The sequence below is a fragment of the Lepus europaeus genome, chromosome 8 (genome assembly GCF_033115175.1).
Source record: "Lepus europaeus isolate LE1 chromosome 8, mLepTim1.pri, whole genome shotgun sequence".
NCBI classification, from domain to species: Eukaryota; Metazoa; Chordata; class Mammalia; order Lagomorpha; family Leporidae; genus Lepus; species Lepus europaeus.
In genome coordinates this window covers 123,025,212-123,039,065 of record NC_084834.1, presented here as the reverse complement: position 1 = coordinate 123,039,065, position 13,854 = coordinate 123,025,212, and the positions used below count along the sequence as shown (strand labels likewise).

The window sequence follows — 13,854 nt, the reverse complement described above, 5'->3', positions numbered from 1 at the left end:
CTGCTTCACTCCCCAATCGGTCGCAACGCCCGGAGCTGTGCCAATCCAAAGCCAGGAGCCAGGAGTTTCCTCCATGTTTTTCCACCCGGGTGCAGGGGCCCATCTCCCACTGCTTTCCCAGGCCACAGCAGAGAGCTGGAACAGAAGTGGAGCAGCCGGGACTCGAACAGGTGCCCATATAGGATGCCGGGACTGCAGGCGGCGGCTTCACCCGATACACCACCGTGCCGGCCCTCGGAAGCTCTGTTCTAAAGCCAGGGCACTGCTCATCAGAATCACTTGGGCAGCTTGGTTAATGATCCCAGTGACAACCTCAGCCCCACCTCCTTCCCCTCTCCCCGCAGTGACTACAGGAGCCCCCCAGTGCGACGCAGGCATTGCTGTCTTACAAGCCCCCCAGGAGGCCTGAGGCACTGCCAGAGCCAAGAGCTGCCTTCCAGCGCTTCCCGAGGTGCACCTGCAACACCCAGGGACGTATCCAAACGAGAACCCTGGTGAACTCCTAGGACAGACCAGAGCGTCTGCATTTCTCCTGAGTCCCAGTCCGGAGGCCCTGTGCAAGGAGCAACGGCCTACAGCCGTGGTGCTCAAGCCTGGGTGGTCTCCAAACCGCTGGAATGTTCATTAAAACAGGCCTGGATGCCCAGGCCCACAGAGACTCTTGAACACACACTGAGGTTCCTGGATCTCTATTTTCACCAACTTCCTCGGGTGATTCTGAAACACGCAGTTCAAGTACCACCCAGCAGGGCCCACACTGGCACAGGAGGTTAAGTCTCTGCCTGCGACGCCAGCACTCCATATAAGCCACCAGTTCAAGTCCCAAGTGCTCCACTTCTAATCCAGCTCCCTGCTAATGCACCTGGGAAGGCAGTGGAGGACGGCCCAAGTGCTTGGGCCTCAGCCAACCATGTGGAAGACCCGGATGGAGTTTCGGGCTTCTATGACAGGTACCAGAAAATACCACGTATCAAAAATAACCAAAACTGAAACCCAGATCAGAGAAACCACGAGATAAGCGCGTGGCAAAGGCTGCACCTGTAAAAGCACAGGGCGGGGCGTTCTCAGAGTAAGTAGAGCAGGAATTTCTTACAGGAGATTAATTTTTTTCAATCAAGAGCTCTGGGAGAGTTAGAAGGCCTTTCCCTACCGGCCGCCTGACTTCCCTGTCAGTGGGACACTGGGAATTTTACCAGGAGGAAGGCAGAGGACGGGCAAGTGGCATCAGGACACGGAGAGTGTGGAAGACACAGGGGCACGCAGGCGAAGCAGCCACGGGAGCCATCAAGGCCCCAGAGGCCACGCGCAGATAACTGACATCAACTTCACATTGGCTCGGATTTGGCCTGAGGCCGTTCCTGAACTGTCTGAAACAAAAACCAAAATCTTTCTTTCCCAGCCTCCTCCCATCACAGAGGACAACCCTTGCTCAGGACACCGCTCTGAGGCTTGACAGCGTTAGAATCAGAGCCCAGCAGCCTCCGGGCTTCCCAGCACTGACACGACTCCTCGGGACAGAAGTCCAGGCAAACACCAGAGCCCCCTGGGAGGCAGCAGCAGGCGGCAAATCCCAATCCCACAGCGCCAAGCTCGATTCTCCGAAGTGACTAAAACAGACGAGGACAGGAGCATCACGTCCCGAGAGACACGACGCTCAAGATTTATAATTCTAACTTCAAAGTCAAGTCTCCAAGAATGCAAACCAGAGTCAACCTTCAAAGGGCCCCAGAAAGATCACAATCAACCCTTCCCCTTGATCTCAGAGAAAAACAGCGCAAGACCCAGCTGGCATCGCCTGTCCCCAGGGTCTCCCTCCTGTGCTCCCCCTCCCTCCTCCCTCCCTCCCTCTCTCTCTCTCTCTCTCTCTCAAAGCCACCACCACAACCCAGGACTCTCCGCGAGACAGCACCTGGTGGCTTCTCTTTCTTTACCTGCGCATGTGAGCAGATCAGTCCAGCTTGAGTCTGAGGGTGACATAACGTAGGGGAGGAGGAACAGGTGTCTGACACAGCGGCTGAGATATCTTTTGGGACGCCCACAGCCCACACTGGAGTGCCTGGGCTCCAGTCCCCACTCTGCTGGCACACACCCCGGGAGGCAGCAGGTGATGGCTCAAGTGACTGGGTCCCTGCCATGCATGTGGGAGACCCAGCCAGAGTTCCTAGATCCAGGCTTTGACCTGGCCCAGCCCCGGTTGTCGCAGGCACTTGGGGAGTGAGCCAGAGAATGCAAGATCTCTCTCTCTCTGTCTCTCTCTCTCTCTTTTCAAATAAACAAAATAACTACTTTTTAATAGGGGGCGGAACACCAGCCTCAACAGCCCAACAGATGGAAGGGAATGACACTCACAGGTGTTCAGAGGCCACTCCAAGCTCACCTTCCCGGCCTGAATACTGCCCAGTGCGTACACCCTGCCCTCACCGGTTCCACATTCCATCATCCACATCCTTCCAGGGGGAAAAAACACACGGGGACACAAATGGGGGTTACATTCCTTTGAAAAATCCGTTCCCCCACAGGCCGAAATTGTACCTAACCACTCAGCCTGTTACCTGGCTGACTGATCTGAAAGCTATGGCCAGTGCTGCTTGCCCTCTTGAGAGCTCAGGAATCGGCTGGAAGTGTGGGGAAGCAGCCCACCTCCCTAACTCCAAATTCTCACCAAGTCATGCCTTTGCCCTCATGCTTCTGCCACTAACGCTGGCACAAGTTCATTCAACTTCTTCCAGGCCCTGTGACTGTAGAACCTCAGGGAGACCGAAAATGGCGTGTTAGGAACCCAGGCCATGAAAGAACCACCCAGGAGAAAAAGGTCACTGTAACCCACGCACACGCTACAAACCACGAAGACAAACTCGTCCCAGGCACCTGGGCCAGTGGCATCTGCAGGCAAGAGCCGAAATGCCCGCTCGACAGGGCGCTCAGAGGCAACCATCTGCCAGGGATCGGGCAGGCAGCCAGCATCCTCCCCGCCACGCAGCAGAAACCTCAAGCTGTTCTCCTAAAGGGCTCCAAGTGGGGCTGGCATCGTGGCCCAGCAGGTTAAGCCACCACCTGCAATGCTGGAATCCCTGATGGATGCTGGTTCGAGTCCCAGCTGCTCCATTTCAGATGCAGCTCCCCGCTAATGTACCTGGGAAAGCAGCAGAGGATGGGCCCCTGCCACCCACGTGGGAGACCTGGATGAAGCTCCTGGCTCCTGGCTTTGGCCTGGCCCAGACTCCTGGGGAGTGAACCAGGAGATGGAAGATTTCTCTTTCTAAGTCTGCCTTCTAAATAAATAAACCTTTAAAAGAATTTTTAAAAATAAAAGAGAGGGAGGGGCAATGCTGTGGCGTAGCAGGTAAAGCCACCACCTACAGTGCCAGCATCCCAAACGGGCACTGATTCGAGTCCCAGCTGCTCCACTTCTGATCCAGCTCTCAGCTATGGCCTGGGAAAGCAGAAGATGCCCTTGCACCTGTGTGGGAGACCTGGAAGAAGCTCCTGGCTCTTGGCTTCAGATTGGCTCAGCTCCAGCCATTGTGACTAGGTGGGGAGTGAACCAGCAAATGGAAGACCTCTCTCTGCCTCTGCCTCTCTGCAACTTTGCCTTTCAAATAAATAAATAAATCTTAAAAATTAACTAATTTTTTTTTGACAGGCAGAATGGACAGTGAGAGAGACAGAGAGAGAGGTCTTCCTTTGCCGTTGGTTAACCCTCCAATGGCCGCCGCAGCCAGCGCGCTGCAGCAGGTGCACCGCACTGATCCGAAGGCAGGAGCCAGGTGCTTCTCCTGGTCTCCCATGCGGGTGCAGGGCCCAAGCACTTGGGCCATCCTCCACTGCCTTCCCGGGCCACAGCAGAGAGCTGGCCTGGAAGAGGGGCAACCGGGACAGAATCCAGCGCCCCGACTGGGACTAGAACCCGGTGTGCCGGTGCCGCAAGGTGGAGGATTAGCCTATTGAGCCGCGGCACCGGCTAAAAATTAACTAATTAAAAAGAGGCCTCCAAGTACACCACACTCCAGCAAGAACCGCTCTGCCCTGACTGCTACTGAGAAAAATCAACAGTGCCTTGCTGTGCAGCACAAAACGTCTCTGAGCTGTGACCCCGCAGGAGAGGGAGGCATGCACGCCCCCGCACTCCAGGCAGGTCTGTCTCCTTCCAAGCTCTGCTCATGGCTGTGTGTTCCCAACAGAGAGGGAGCACCGGGAGGCCCTGTCTGATCTTCACTCGTTACCAGGGCACTCGCGACCTCCCGCTGGAAGGAAGGGAGGAGGGAGGGCTGTGTCCCCACGGCAGGCAGCTCCTGGCACATCTCACTGCCCAGGGCCTCTGCGGCCAGCTCTCCAGAGGCATTCCTTCCCTGACTGCTCGCCAACAACACCGACGAGACACAGGGAAAGGCAGCTCCCTCACCGGTGCTCAGCTCCAAAGATGAAATGTTTAAGTAACAGACCGTCGTAGGGTAAGGGCAAAAACCTACCTACTTACTGAACTGCATGCTTGTGTGTGTGTGTGCACTCACTGGACTGTGTGTTGTGTAGGAGTGTGTGTTTAAGTGTATGTGTGTGTGTGAATGTGTGTATGAGTGTATGTGTGTGTGTACACTGACTGGACTGTGTGTTGTGTAGGAGTGTGTGTTTAAGTGTATGTGTGTGTGTGAATGTGTGTATGAGTGTATGTGTGTGTGTACACTCACTGGACTGTGTTGTGTATGAGTGTGTGTTTAAGTGTATGTGTGTGAATGTGTATATGAGTGTATGTGTGTGTGTACACTCACTGGACTGTGTGTTGTGTATGAGTGTGTGTTTAAGTGTATGTGCGTGAATGTATGTGTGTGAATGTGTGTATGAGTGTATGTGTGTCTGTGGGTCTGTGTGTACATTCACTGGACTGTGTGTTGTGTATGAGTGTGTGTTTAAGTGTATGTGTGTGTGTGAATGTGTATATGAGTGTATGTGTGTGTGTGTACACTCACTGGACTGTGTGTTGTGTATGAGTGTGTGTTTAAGTGTGTGTGTGAATGTGTGTATGAGTGTATGTGTATGTGTGAATATATATGAGTGTGTGCACGTGTGTGAGCATATATATGAGCATGTGTGTGACTGTGTATGTGTGTGTGAATGTATGTGTATGTGTGCATTCATGAGCATGTGTTAGCACATGTACATGTGTGTATATGTGTGAGCATATGTGTGTGCATGTGTGAATATATAACTCTACATGTGAGGTTGTATGTGTATGTATGTGACTGTGTATGTGACTGTATAAATCACGCTGTGTGTAGATGTGTGAGAACATGTGTGTATGTTTATGTTGGTCTGTGTGTGAATGTGTGTGTATGTGCACATGTGTGACTATGTAGGTGTATATGTGAGGTTGTGTGTGTGAAGATGTGTGTGAATATGTATATGTGTACATATCAGGTTGTGTGTGAGCAGGTGTGTGCATGTATAAGTATGTACATATGTTGTATGTGAACATGTATGTGTGTGAGGATATGTGACTACATATGTGACTGTATATCAGGTTGTGTGTGTACATGTGTGTCTGTGTCTGTGTTTGTATGTGTGAATGTGTGTGAATGTGCGCATGAGCATGTGTGTATATGTGAGGATGTGTATGTGTGTGTGAATGTGTACATGTGTATATGTGAGGCTGCATGTGAATGTGTAAGTGTGCATATGGGTGTGCATGTGTGAATTTGTAAATGTGCATACGTGTGTGCATGTGTGAATGTGTATGTGTGTATATGTGTGAGCATGTGTGAATGTGTAAGTATGCATATGTGTGGCTGTGTGTATGTGAATATGTGCATGTCTATATGTGAGGCTGTGTGTATATGCACATGTATGAATGTGTACATTGCATGTGTGAGGTTGTATGTGTACATGTGTGTATGTGAGGCTATGTGTGTGTGCACATGTGTGTGCATGTGTGAGGTTGTATGTGTACATGTGTGTATGTGAGGCTATGTGTATGTGCACATGTGTGTATGCATGTGTACGTGTGCATGTGTGAGGTTGTATGTGTACATGTGTATGTGAGGCTATGTGTGTGTGCACATGTATGTGTGTATGAATGTGTACATGTGTATGTGTGAGGTTGTATGTGTACATGTGTATGTGTGATGCTATGTGTATGTGCACATGTGTGTGTGCATGAATGTGTACATGTGCACATGTGAGGTTGTATGTGTGCATGTCTATATGTGTGGCCGTGTATGTGCACATGCGCCTATGTGAGGTTGTATGTGTATATGTGAGGCTATGTGTAAGTGTGCATGTACGTGTGTGTATGAATGTGTAAGTATGCATATGGGAGGTTGTGTGTGTGAGTGTTGAGTGTGTGTCCGACAGAAGGTGGGAGAGAGAACAGCCGACGAGAGCCCACGGCACACATCTGCATTAAAGATTAAAATCCTATGTCCAGATTTCATGACTAAGGACTCCCACTTATCTTCCCTCTCCTCAGCCAGACTCCTCTCCAGACCACATACATTCATTTTTAATCTCTTGAGAAAGAAGAAACAGACAATAATAGGACTACATTGGTTTAAGGAAATATTATCTCCCGAAGACAGACAGAGCGCCCCTTCCCCGAGTGTTTACCAATCTGACCGCAGTGCCCAGCGCCCCTTCCCCGAGTGTCTACCGATCTGACCGCAGTGCCCAGCGCCCCTTCCCCGAGCGTCTACCGATCTGACCGCAGTGCCCAGCGCCCCTTCCCCGAGCGTCTACCGATCTGACCGCAGTGCCCAGCGCCCCTTCCCCGAGCGTCTACCGATCTGACCGCAGTGCCCAGCGCCCCTTCCCCGAGCGTCTACCGATCTGACCGCAGTGCCCAGCGCCCCTTCCCCGAGCGTCTACCGATCTGACCACAGTGCCCAGCGCAGTGGGAAGCCACGGGGTTACCTGAGGCAGTGGGTGATGGACGTGTTCTGTTCCACGTCAACGGAAAGGTCCAGGAAATCTTCATCTTTGCTGCTAACCTGAACCAAAATCACGGGAGGACAACACGTTAGGCACACCACACACAGCAGAGCTGACACAGAAAACTTCGAACATTCACAGATAGCCAAAAAACACCAGGAAGTGGGGCCGGTGTTGGGGCAAGGCAGCTGAAACCGCGGCCTGCACCTCACATGGGCACTGCTTCAAGTGCCGGCTGCTCCACTTCTGATCCAGCTCCCTGCTAATGCGCCAGTGGGAGACAGCCTGGGTGTCTGGGCACCTGCATTCACGTAGGAGACATGGATGGAGCTCCAGGCTCCTGACTTCTGTCTGGCCCAGCCCTGGCCATTGCAGCCATCTGGGGAGTGAGCCAGCAGATAGAAGATTCTTTCTCTCTCTCTCTCTCTCTCTCTCTCTCTCTCTCTCCCTCCCTCTGTAACTCTGCCTTTCAAATATATATCTTAGTTTTATATTTATATTTATATTTATTTTTATATTTATAGCCAAGGCAGATGTGGCTGCACACTGCCTGGCAACCAGTAACCTCACAAACAACCAGAGCTAAAGACAAGACAGCATTCTCAATGTAGCCTCGTCTCTAGTCTCTATCACAGCTTTGACTCGGACTTTTAATCACCCAAACTCCACCAGTTCCCTTCCTCTCCATTCCTTTCCCTTTCTGTTTCAAGTCACAAGCATCAGACATCTCTGCAGGCCTGGCTGGCTGAGGGATGGAAATGGGCGAGGACGGGGACTTGGCCCGCCCAAGGCCCCGCGGTCAGCACTTTGCAGAGGGCTGTTTGCTCTCCCCAGCCCCTTGTAGCCACTCCCCTGCGTCCGTGTGTGTGGCCCAGGAGCTGGAGAGTTGTGCTGACCACACGGGGCTGTCCTGGGCCAAGAAGCATCACCACTGGTGGTGCCCCAGGCTGCCCACACGGCTCCCTGCCCGCTGGAGCTCACTGAGGAGGTGCAAACATCCCACAGGCTCTCCAGCAAGCCTGGGGCGCTCCTGTCTGCAGTGGGAAGGGCAAGCTCGCCCAGACAACCCTGACGTGCTCCTTGAGAACCACGGTAACCAGCTGTGGCTCCAAACTGCAGGAGAGGTATCTAGAGAAACAGCCAGAGACAGACACCTCCTCCGGACCTCCATAAGCACACCTGGGAATGTGTGGACACAGGCTGGTCACATCTAGGCCCTACTCTGGCACTCGTAAACTGGCCAGATACTTACCCTCTGAATCTCGGCTTTCTCATCTGTCAAGTGGGGACAGTCAGAGTATCTGTCTCTTGGGCTGGCTCTGTGGTGTTGTAGGTTAAGCTCCCACCTGCGGTGCCAGCATCCCACGTGGGTGCCAGTTCCAGTCCCAGCTGCAAAGACCTCTCTGTCTGTCGCTCTCTCTGTCACTCTGCCTCTCAAATAAATAAATAAATATTTATAACAAAAGAATAGTATCTCCCTCAGAAGGATGTTGTAAAGATGGAATAAGGTCCTGCATTTGGAAAGTGGTTAAAAAGGAAGCATTCGGGGGGCGGAGGGGGGGGTAATGCAGTGCAGCGGGTTCAGCTGTGGCTTGGGACACCACATCCCACATCCCACTGCCCGTTCAAGTCCTAGCTGCTCCACACTCCCCATCCAGCTTTTTTGTTAATGCAGCGGGAAGGCAGCTGATGACGGTCCAAGTACTTGGGTCCCCGCCACCCACATGGAGATCCAGGTGGAGTTCCTGGCTCCTGGCTTGCTTCGGCCTGGCCCAGCACTCCCACCACTACTGCGGGCGGGCATTAGAGGAACAAACCAGTTGATGGACAATTTCTCACTGTCTCTCCCTCTCCTTCTCTGCGTTACTCTGCCTTTCAAATAAAAATCTCTTTTTTTTTTTTTAAGTGATTTTTTACAAGATATATTTATTGGGGGCCGGTGCTGTGGCGTAGTGAGTTAAGCCGCCATCTGCAGTATCGGTTCAAGTGCCGACTGCTCCATTTTTGATCCAGCTCCCTGAGAATGCTCCTAGGAAAGTAGTGGAAGACAGCCCAAGTCCTTGGGCCCCTGCACCCACGTGGGAGACCCAGATGAAGCTCCTGGCTCCTGGCTTCAGCCTGGCCCAGCCCCAGTCATCACAGCCATTTGGGGAGTGTACCAGCAGAGAGATTTCTCTCTCTTTGCCTCTGCCTCTGCCTCTCCCTCTGTAACTCCGCCATTCAAATAAATAAATAAAAAGATGGAGTGATGGCAGGGGAAGAGGTACAGAGAGAGAGATCTTCAAATTGCTTGCACAACACCCAGGACAGAAGTCAGGAGCCCGGAACTCCATCCTGGTCCCCCAGGTGAATGCAGGGACCCACGTCCTTGGGCCATCTTCCGCTGTTCTCCTAGGAGCATTAGCCAGGAGCTGAACCACAAGTGAGCTGAGACTGAACTGGTGCTCAGGGGAGATCTCGGGTGGCAGCTTGCCCTGCTGCACCTGAATGCCAGCTCCAAATTTTTTAAGTCAGCATTTACTAAACTGGGGAGAGACACAAAAGTTTTAAATGGTCTAAGATGGCCAAAAAGTTAGGAATGGTGTACTGGCCTGTGGTTATCATACTGAATGAAAAAGTAGGCTACACTTTAAAAAACAAAAATGTAAGTTAATTCTGTAGGAAGAAGGCACAGATACACATCCCCTCCCTATCACTCTACCACCCAGCTTCAATTTTTATGGCGCTCAGGATGCATTAATGGCCCCAAATCCTCCCCTCTGCCCGTTCCCCACCCTTGATTCTCAGAGCAGTCATGTGACCTGCCAGTGGGCGGGCACCAGACAGGTTAGGGCTGTGAACTGACCAATGTGTGGGGCTGGCGTGGCGGGTCTGGGGAAAGTGGCCACTTCCACCCCCTGAATCTCCACTGAATGAGCAGCCACAGCCCCCGCATCCCCCGACCCCTGCTCAGTCTGCAAAGGCGTAGGAGCTGCTGTAAAACCGGTACCTTCATAAAGCAGTGCTTCACAGAGAGACCCTCTGCTGGTTCATCCCCCAAATGCCTGCAATCGCTGGAGCTGGGCCAGGCTGAAGCCAGGAACCAGGAGTGCAACCTGGGTCTCCCACGTGACCCGAGTAGGGAGCCACCACGGCTGCGTCCTGGGGTGCACAGGAGCAGAAGCTGGAATCGGAGCTGAGGCAGGACTCAAAGCCAGGCGCTCTGATCTGTGATGTGGGGCTCCTACCCTACAGCAGTCCTGTAAGCAGTCCCCTGAGCGCAGTCACAGAGAGACATGTGCTCTGGTTTAAGGTCCCAGAGAAGCGCTGAAAACCGATTCTCACCGCAAAAATTCAGCTTAGATGGGAAAGGGGAAAATTACAACAGACAACAAAATTCAGCACCAACTGGCCTAACAAAGCCTGGAGGCACATGAAGGTGGGACCCACGAAGCCAATGTGGAGGCTACAGCGGCAAAGCCCCAAGCCCCATTCTGGAGCGCTTTTAGCAAGGTTATCTGGAAAAGTCAGCAATGAATTACCCTTCAAGCAGTCTCTGCCGCTCTACTGCCAAATGAAACTGTTTGTCTCCATGAATCCCTCAGCTGACATTTGCACTGCAATCATAAGCAACATTTACAAAGACGGAGACCCAGGGGGCAAAGCATCCATTTTTGAAAGCAGAAGGGCTGGCACAGGGTTTCCCATAACCGGAGGCTGAGCAGGGGCCATGGCACGGTGCCCAGGATGGAGGGCAGCTGAATCCCACGGCGGGGTTTCACACACGTGGGTCCCCAGACACGGGGCGGGGAGCGGGGGGGCAAGTTCCCCATCCTGGGGGGGAAGGAGCTCCCGCAGGGCCTCCTCTTCCACTCTGTTCACTTACTCCTGTTCCGCAGTTCACAGTAAGAGAAGCCTCCAGGCGATGTGCTGTCTTAGAAAGCGAGGACTTTCTAACAATTAGAGCTTTCTAAAAATGGGAAGCATCGCCTCGGGATTATGTCCCCTGCCTCTGGACGCCATCCGGCAGATGCTGGTGACCGAGTGGCTAGCATATCGCATGTCACAGGTGGGACTGGGGTACTGGGAGAACAGGGACTACAGGACCCCCAGGATCCTGTCCAGTCAAAGGGTCTAAAAACCAATGGAAGTGACTGCAAGTCACTCCAGAGAGAAAACCATGTCCTCCTCCAACAACTCATCACTGCGCGGGGAGCAGGACGGGGTTTTCAAGGCTGTCCCATTCTTCAAAAAGATGCGTCCACACATGGTGACCTCCCACAGTCCAAGCCCCCACAGTCGGAGTCCCGTCTCACACACACACACACACACACTCGGGTAGCGTCCAAAATTTCTGGAGGACTCTCCGAGCCGTGGTTTCCCACCCCTACCCCCTGGGAACTACGGTGACAGCTTCTGCAATACGCATTCCCCAGGATGCAATATTCGCATTTACTGGGGTCATCTGACCTAATCACACAAGAGGAACTACAGAGGGACTGACAGACAGCACTTAAGGTACCCACGTCTTCTCCTGGGGTACCTGGGCTTGAGTCCCAGCTCCAGCTCCTGATCCCAGCTTTCCTCTAGCTGGCACACCCCGGACGGAGGGCCAGCACTGATGGCTCAAACTGCCGGGTCCCGTCTCCTGTCTGGGAGACAGGTGTTGAGTTCCTGGCTCCCAGCTTTGGCCTGGCTCAGCCCCACCTGCTGCGGGTATTTAGGGAGTGAACCAGCAGAGGGAAGGTATCCACTTCTCCCTTTTGCACCCTCACTGTCCCCTCTCTGGTCCTCCAATCTATTTTATTTTTTAAGTGAGACTCAGCCTAAGAGTGTCAGGGCAGGCACTGAGGTGCAGCAGGGTAAGACATTGCTTGGGGGTCTGGCACTGTGGCGCAGCAGGTAAAGCTGCCACCTGCAGTGCCAGCATCCCATATGGGCACCGGTTCTAGTCCCGGCTATTCCACTTCCGATCCAGCTCTCTGCTATGACCTGGGAAAGCAGTAGAAGATGTCCCAAGTCCTTGGGCCCCTGCACCCATGTGGGAGACCTGAAAGAAGTTCCTGGCTCCTGGCTTCAGATCAGCACAACTCCAGCCATTGTAACCAATTGGGGAGTGAGCCAGTGGATGGAAGACCGACCGACCGACCGATCTCTCTCTCTCTCTCTCTCTCTCTGCCTCTCCTTTTCTCTGTGTGTAACTCTGACTTCCAAATAAATAAATCTTTAAAAAAAAAAAAAAAGATACTGCTTAGGACGCCTGCATCCCATATTGGAGCACCTGATGCAAGTCTCGGCTACTCTGTATTTCCAATCCAGCTTCTCGCTAATGCGCCTAGGAGGCAGCAGATGCTGGTCCAAGTACTTGAGCCCCAACCACCCACATAGAAAAGCTGACTTCTCATGACCAACATCTTTTCAAGACGGCCAGTCGAAGTCCAGCTCAACAGCTCAACGTGTGGACCCTAAACTTTGCCCACGGTACAAAGCTGGCCAGCAGTTGAGGCCATCTGCCCTGGAGCTGCACATACATGCACGGGTCTGTCCCTGTACATCAAAGGTAGCTGCTTCATGCTGTTCTACCGCACCGCAGTCGCACGCAACACAGCCCGTGTTGACACTCGCACACAACACAGCCCGTGCTGACACTCACACACAACACAGCCCGTGTTGACACTCGCACACAACACAGCCCGTGCTGACACTGGCACAACACAGCCCGTGTTGACACACGCACACAACACAGCCCGTGTTGACACTCGCACACAACACAGCCCGTGCTGACACTCGCACACAACACAGCCCGTGCTGACACTCGCACACAACACAGCCCGTGCTGACACTGGCACACAACACAGCCCGTATTGACACTCGCACACAACACAGCCCGTGTTGACACTCGCACACAACACAGCCCGTGCTGACACTGGCACACAACACAGCCCGTGCTGACACTCGCACACAACACAGCCCGTGCTGACACACGCACACAACACAGCCCGTGCTGACACTCGCACACAACACAGCCCGTGCTGACACTGGCACACAACACAGCCTGTGCTGACACTGGCACACAACACAGCCCGTGCTGACACACGCACGCAACACAGCCCGTGCTGACACTCGCACGCAACACAGCCCGTGCTGACACTCGCACGCAACACAGCCCGTGCTGACACTCGCACGCAACACAGCCCGTGCTGACACTCGCACACAACACAGCCCGTGCTGACACTCGCACACAACACAGCCCGTGCTGACACTGGCACACAACACAGCCCGTGCTGACACTCGCACACAACACAGCCCGTGTTGACACTCGCACACAACACAGCCCGTGCTGACACTCGCACACAACACAGCCCGTGCTGACACTGGCACACAACACAGCCCGTGCTGACACTGGCACACAACACAGCCCGTGCTGACACTGGCACACAACACAGCCCGTGCTGACACGCGCCCGCCCCCCGCCCGCACTCACAGTTTCACAGTTCAGGCACCGCGTTTCATTGGTGAGCGTCCCCTGGAAAATCTCATGGACCCAGGTGAGCTCCGCCTTGTTGTTCTCCGCAGGTTCGTTCATGTTGCCGTTCTTTAATTTTCCATTTTGCTTTTCCTGTTTCTTCTCTTCCTGCAGGATGTCGGCAATAGTGTTCAGCAAATAATTTAAAAATTCATGGGCATCCTGCTGCATGTAGTTATCGAAGAGATCTGGAAGGCAGAAGGCCGTTATTTCAACCTGTGGTTCCTGAAGAGCGAACAGACACACCGAGCTAGCTGTGTTACACGCCGTGCTGGCGGATGGGCATACAACACAAACAGATCCCACGGCTCCAGCGGGTGAGTGTCGAAAGAATTTTCATTCATTTCCATTTTGCCACCCACCACCAACAACCTGCCCACATCGCTCTGAAGTTTATGTATAAAAAAAGTCCAAAAACGTTTCTTCATTCT

At 53.2% G+C, this 13,854-nt stretch overlaps 1 protein-coding gene across 2 annotated transcripts in view; it reads right to left on the bottom strand.

Moving 5' to 3' along the window:
• The window catches only part of USP46 (ubiquitin specific peptidase 46), a 67,627-nt gene that overhangs the window by 14,800 nt on the left and 38,973 nt on the right, over nucleotides 1–13,854 (bottom strand). For both annotated transcript variants that reach the window (XM_062198838.1, XM_062198839.1), the window contains exons 4-5: nucleotides 13,382–13,611; nucleotides 6,901–6,977 (exon numbers count right to left, since the gene is read on the bottom strand). In XM_062198838.1, the coding sequence (XP_062054822.1) occupies nucleotides 6,901–6,977; nucleotides 13,382–13,611 (307 nt within the window). The remainder of the gene's footprint in view (nucleotides 1–6,900; nucleotides 6,978–13,381; nucleotides 13,612–13,854) is intronic.